The 6,866-nt window shown below is 34.2% G+C and overlaps 1 protein-coding gene across 1 annotated transcript; it reads right to left on the minus strand.

The window, feature by feature from the left end:
- Nucleotides 1–2,824: 2,824 nt before the first annotated feature.
- On the minus strand, nt 2,825–3,305 carry LOC121392665 (huntingtin-interacting protein K-like). The gene is made up of 3 exons (XM_041523778.1): nt 3,156–3,305; nt 2,997–3,104; nt 2,825–2,896 (listed from the first exon to the last, which is right to left on the minus strand). The coding sequence occupies exons 1-3, from the start codon at nt 3,303–3,305 to the stop codon at nt 2,825–2,827; spliced, it is 330 nt and encodes a 109-aa protein (XP_041379712.1).
- Nucleotides 3,306–6,866: the final 3,561 nt, after the last annotated feature.

The raw sequence follows: 6,866 nt of genomic DNA on the forward strand, positions 1-6,866 counted from the left end.
ATAGAGGACTCTTCTGCTCTCAATACATTTCTGAATCAGATTCTTGTGGTGATCTTGGTTAATTAATATTGCTACTTGTAGAGTGTCCAATATGCTTATGAGATGAAGAATCTACCATATATTCCATGTAGTTCATTAGTTTGATTTTTATCAGTTGGCTCTGCTAGGTCTGGTTCTGAGAATTCATAGTCTAACAATACTTTGGTTTTCTCTCGCAATCAGTTTGTCATCTTTCTCAACTATTTAAAATTAGCAAGGAATCCTCTGATGATATTTTATGGAAGACATAACTGTAGGGACAACTTCAACTCTTGTTCTGTCAAATATGACTGCTCTTCATTTTAACATCTGTCGATGCCTTTAAGCTTTGTGTAACAATTCATCTCTTTCCATTTCTCAGTTGCTGAATTCTTTTCTCAATAGCAACTAACAAGATCTAATATAGACTCGGTGCATTTTCACTAATAGAGCCTGTTTGAAGATGCTCCTTTGAAGATTGGCTGACAGATTGGGAAAAACTCTATATTCCAATGTCCTCAACTAGTTCAGTAGTACATGGACGATCTTCAGGAAAGTTACCAAGACATTTCTTAGCTAGCGTACATAGAGAAATTTATTGGACACTGCCTTGCTTAAGCAATGTTGTCTTCTTTCTAGTCTTCTTTACGTCTCTCTGTCAGTGTACGATGAGTATCACTTTCAAATGAGGAGATGATAAAGGCCATTGATGAGTTACTATATGTAAAATGAGATTACAAATGAAAAGACATCAGTTTTATTAGTGACCTCAAAAGAATCTATTTGAGCTTCAGGTGATATATATGACATGACTTTATGTCCCATATTACTAAAGGTGAGTGGTGAAACTGTGAAGTCATGCATTACATCGTCAATCTTAGCTCTTAGTACTGTGTCAGTAAGACACTATCAGCTGTAAGACACCATGAATTATAGGTGGATCAAAATTGTGCAGATATAATAAGCCATGAGCAATGTCAACAAGAGAATATTGAGTTTGTAACATCAGTCAAAATAGGACAGTGGGGGTGTTTCTCTAAACACTGTGTAGAGAGAATGGCAACAACTCTGGAAAACTAAAGGTATTGTGACTTCAGGCTGGTAATAAAGACCAAGGAATTGTACAATATTGGGGTGACAAATATGAGACAGTTGAGCACACGTTCTTCAAAATGTTTCATATTAGTAGCTGAGTCAGCAGTGTATATAAGAGAAGATATCATACATTCTCTTTCCAACTACCGGTGTCTCCATATAACTTCTTTCAATGACTTCACATAAGTTTTCTACCAATCAAGTTCCTCTGTTAATACTTTTCCAGTAGTATGACATTAGGAAGAAGGAATTGTTTGAGAGGGAGGAGTGGTTGCTTAGCTGCCATTTCTTATTAATTACTATAGCTGGTTTATAGAACACTTATCATAACTGAGAAGGATGACAATACAGGAGAACAATAAAATAAGATTTATACATTATTTGCAATACATTGAATGTGAAAAGTGATTGTTACATACAAACACATTACGACTGCCTTTGAAGCATATTTCATTTTGGTCTAATTCTTTCACTAATACAATTTTTGTAATGTTGATCAATTAATAAATCTGGACAAATATTCAACTGATTGATTCAAAACAATGCATTCTATTGTTTGCAGATATCTCAAAACACTTGTTGACTTTATACGGACATTTAACTACGACATCTAATAGCTGAGAGTTAGAGAAATCACGACAATCATCAGAAAGATTCTCTCTTGTTCACAAACACAATAGCTGGTATGGCATTTGGAGGAGATTTAAAAGAGGTACAGCTCCTTTGATGCTCTCCATACTATATTTATCAGTAACATCACACATAATGATGATAGAATCAAGATAGGAGAGGGAATGAGATAGTTCATAAAAGATCTTCTTTCTGTGGGTCATTTATTACAACTAGATTGAGTTTCATGTGTACCTTTGTATCATAACACCATATCTTTCTACTGTGATCTCACTAGTCCTCTATGGAGTTATGATGGCGTTTCTATGTGAAGTTGAGGAAAGGTCTGCAGAAAAGTCGTCTTACCAACTCCAGATTGACCAAATAGTCCCACTGTCTTTTCTAACCATTCAACATAACAATCAGAGACTTGTGATGGGATGTATAACCATTGAAGAAAGAGTTCTAATTGGCCTGAACTAGTTTCGCTATGAGTTTTCCTAATTCCTTCATTTCTACTATTTGCAGATGCCGATACATCATGGTTTCCTCAACTGGGCTATCAGATCCTGCATTACTCGTGGAGTTGTAATTTTGAACTGTCTTCTTTACTAGTTTTGACTGTCTTTGCCACCATTTTCTTCGGCTTGCAATGGGTAATGGAGTTTCTTCTTGGGTAGTTGTTAATGAAGGAGACAGATCATTATGTTGGGAAAATGAGTTAGTATTTCCTGATATCAATACAAATGTTTCCCAAGTAGAAGATCAGGCTCATTTGCATCTTCCAGAAAAATATACTCAATCCCAAATGTCCTCTTGCTTGTTAGTATCTTGAATAGACGTCAATTTCAATCTCTGTGGCTGATTTCTTTGCCACCAGATCCATATTCTCTTAGTTAGCAATTCATGCAGTGTGCTGCTGCTAGATCAGGTGACTTATGTTAACTGATCACTCCCACATTGAGTATCATAACAATATTGATATGATATTACTACATAGAATTGATAATATTGTAATACAGTGAGTGCAAACAAAAAACGAAAACTTTATAATTGTAAAAATTAAAATTATTATTTCTTCAGTCAGTTAGACTATGTAATGCTATACTACATCACCCATATGTTCACGAAGACTTCTCTCGGCCACCGACTTCGGAATTTCCAGTTCACGAGTCTATATAACAATACATGGAGAGAGTGCATAATAAAGTTCAATGTCTACTTAATAAACATAGATCCTGCAATTTATAAAAGATATAATAATATTTACTTACAATTAATTCAACATCTTCTTTTCTGATAACTACTTTAGCAAGTTCTTTGTCTCTCTGGTCTTTGAGTGATTTATCTTTTAATAAATCACTACTTATTTCAGATACAGCCTAATATTAATAACCAGTAATTATTCCATTATAAGTACTCGATGGACTAACTTTCCCAACATCACCGAATATCTCTTGCTCTTCTACGTAATCTGTTACTTTGTCAAGATGAACTGCCTGTTCATGGTCATGTTTCTTGGGCTGACCAGCTAAAGCAGCCCTTTCATCAGTAAGAGTATCATCAATATCTGCTGTAGCCATTTCTCCTTATACCACGTGGAAGGCGTGGCAGTTTGCGAAATGGGTGTACCCGACCTCACCCACGTGGAATAGATAGGCTGTTGATAGTTTAGTCATCAAGATTAAAGATACTTTAATGTCTTTAGAAGTGAATGCTGACGCTCACAAGAGAAGAGAAAGGTCCTTAATTAAATATTTTTAATATTTATTCCATTATTTTCTTGTAATTCTACTGATATTATTTCTAACTATGTAAAACTTTGTGGATTCTCAAAGATTTACTCAATCAATTAAATAGTCACATGACAGTCACAGATCATAAAGAACAACAAAGTAAAGAAAGTCATGTTGATTGTTTGAATTCTACAGAATTGAAACAGTTAGTTAAACCACTAATTCCACACTTGATATCGACTATAACTTGTCATACCGGTTTTACATTACTGGACTAACAAGGAATCACAACAGATAGCAAAAGTAAAGTGTAGTTGTTAATATTTATATGTACTTGTTGCTCTCTCTCTCTCCTCTCTCTCTCTCTCTCTCTCTCTCTCAGCCTTAATTATCTATAATACTAAAAGATTTGTACTGTCGTTCTCTCTTCTGGAACTTTTAGCTTGGTTAAATAAATTTGAGCGTTCACATCCACCTAACCCCTCCCCTTATTTACCAGTGGATGATGAGACCAAACTGTTACCACAGCAACAACACATAGACCAGTCAATAACTGAAACTGATCACACAAAATCACAATTATTTCCAAATGGAGTCATAAAAGATTTATTAGCTGATCTGAAATTAAAATTACAAAGAGGTCAAGTGGAAGGCACATCCTAATGCTAAACATGCTTTACTATGGTCTTTGAAACTTTAAAGGTAATGGATTACATATGTTACCATAGCAATATGTAATTAGTTGGGTGTGTCTACCAAGACACATTAACTTATGTAGTCATAATAATTATAGAGTATTATTTTCTTTCTACTAAAGGATAGATTCTTTACTTATTATCTCAGAGTTCTTTACTTGTTATCTAGCATCCTCATGTTGGTGAATATTTGGAGTCATTTCTTCCTCCATTATTAATGTTAGTGGACGATCATGAAGTGGGTGTGGCTTAAATATTACATGGATTTTGTATATTTTTGTTGCAGAGTTATCATAAAGTGTTGGGAGTATCTGGAATGACTCATCTTATTAGAAATACTGTAAGTATATGAGTAAGTAGGATTGCTTTGATTACCTCTTCTCTCTCTCTCTCTCTCTTCTACTCCTAGAATGCAAGCTGAACTACGATTATATGGTAGAGCAGATGTGTCATATTTGATGTACATCTACACACCATTTTTCCTTCTGAATCTAATTTTCTTTCTTTTAGGCTTTAAACCACTTCTTTATATCAATGAAGTTGATATTATTACTTCAATTCATCCTTGTTTAATGCACCTACTTCCTGTTATAGTAGGACCTATGCCAAGAAAGGTAGATAGCCCTAGAAAGGTATTTTTAGCTTATATAAAGTTGTTATTTATTATCATATTTATTATTTTATTTATTAGCCTAATATAATTGATGAAGTTTTTACAATATTTTCTCCACTCAATGCAAACTGAGTCTAAGTTAGCAGTTCGAAAAGTTAGTAATGTCCTAATAATTAGAACAATTATGGTATATTCCATAGCATGACATATTTGTTATCCTGTAGGCCTATGTTAGTCATGTGTCCCCCTTATATTGAATTGATGGGTATATTTACTGTACGATATTTGAAGTCCTTATTGTCAGTATTGTTTGATTACATGGAATATCCTGATTATTGTGGAGAGGTAACAAGAATGACTTGTCTTAAGACTTTGTGTTGTTTAATGAAATGGACGTGGCCTAGGTTAGTAGAATGGATGGATGAATGAGTGGTTATATGAATAGTATGGATGGATGATTCTATTGATAGATCAACTGATGGCGCTAGATGGATGAATGGATCATTGTTAAGTGTTATTTATTAACATCTAGAATTCCACATTACTCTGATTCCATTTTGAAATCATTATTGAAACTTGTTTCAGATCTTTGGTCCTGACAACTCCACTATACCAGATAAATCAGGTTAGTTGTTACTGTATAGCAGCTTTTTTTTTGGGGGGGGGGGCAAAATTTTTCGTGGATGTCAAACATTTTGTTGGTTTCGTGGTAAGAATTTCGTGGTCGAGCCATCTAGTCTAAACCACATCCCTTATACACGTGGTGTACAAATGACATACTTCGAAATTCAAGCCATATACGAGGCTACTACCAGTACAAAGGGATCTGGGATGCTAAATTTAGAGAACAACTTGAGTGCCAGAGAGAAACTGGCAACCTCCATGATATTGTTGTACGCATTAATGGGCGTAGCTCATTGCACCTAATAAACTTTCATATGAAAATATTTTGTTGTTTGTTTTCTCAACCATAAAAATTTCTCCCCCTCCCCCGAAAAAACGCCCGCTATACAGTATATACTAATACATCCTGTGACCCACATCACTCTGTTTTTGGTAACTATTGTATTCTTGTGCTAGTATATGTAATGATCATATTATATAACAACACAAAAATGTTTATGTATACAAACATAATTTATATATTATAACTAAAAAAACTAAATGGCTTACGTACAAAATACTGTTACTTTCAAACTTGGTAAAATGTGTTGCATAAACTTCTATACATAGATATGTAAACAAAAATTTTCTTATAATCCATTGTTATAATAACTATTATTTAGATGTACAGAAATATTATCATTAGTTGTGAAATGTTTGATTCTGTTAGGACGATGTCATTCTGATGTCATGGTATGTTAATTATTATAATTATTTGATGATATAGCTCTATCTTTTTAGGTTAGATACAAGGAATTATTAAAAGATAGTCAGCATACTGGACTGTTGCAGTGTCTAAGTGATTCGTTAGCATCGCTAAAAAAGAACAATAATTGTTACCATAAATTTGTGATATTGTTCTAATTAAACAGACATTTATTTTGTTATAAAATAGGAAACTGTGAGACTTCGAAGGCTTGACTAACTCTGCGGATGGCTTTGTTGCAGCTAAAATGGTCTTTATTGTTCTCTCTCGGTTTGATATGTTTGGACCTCAATCGCTGAAAACAGTAAGTATGATTGAAATAACTACCTTTAATGTATCGTAGGCAGCAATTATAGGTAGCTACTACTAGGACTAGTGAACATCATTACTTACCACAGTGACTGTTAGCAAGCTCTAGATTATTGAACGTCAGTACTTACTACAGTGACCTAGGACAGCTACCATTAGTAAGCTCTAGACTAGTGAACATCAGTACTTACCACAATGACATAGGAATAGTTACCATTAGTAAGTTCTATACTACTGAACATCAGTACTTATTACAGTGACCTAGGATGCTACCATTAGTAAGCTCTAGACTAGTGAACATCAGTACTTACCACAGTGACCTAGGATGCCTGCCATTAGTGCTAATAAGTTTCTATACTTATGAACATCAATACTTACCACAGTGACCTAGGATAGGTACCATTAGTAAGTTCTAGACTAGT

Source organism: Gigantopelta aegis, unplaced genomic scaffold, assembly GCF_016097555.1.
Source record: "Gigantopelta aegis isolate Gae_Host unplaced genomic scaffold, Gae_host_genome ctg4258_pilon_pilon, whole genome shotgun sequence".
Taxonomy (NCBI): Eukaryota; Metazoa; Mollusca; class Gastropoda; order Neomphalida; family Peltospiridae; genus Gigantopelta; species Gigantopelta aegis.

Coding starts and splice junctions, on each gene's coding strand:
- LOC121392665 (XM_041523778.1), bottom strand. CDS start 3,305: ATGGCTACAGCAGATATTGATGATACTCTTACTGATGAAAGGGCTGCT. Junction 3,105..3,155: donor TATTCGGTGATGTTGGGAAA/GTTAGTCCATCG, acceptor TATTAATATTAG/GCTGTATCTGAAATAAGTAG. Junction 2,897..2,996: donor AAGAAGATGTTGAATTAATT/GTAAGTAAATAT, acceptor ATTGTTATATAG/ACTCGTGAACTGGAAATTCC.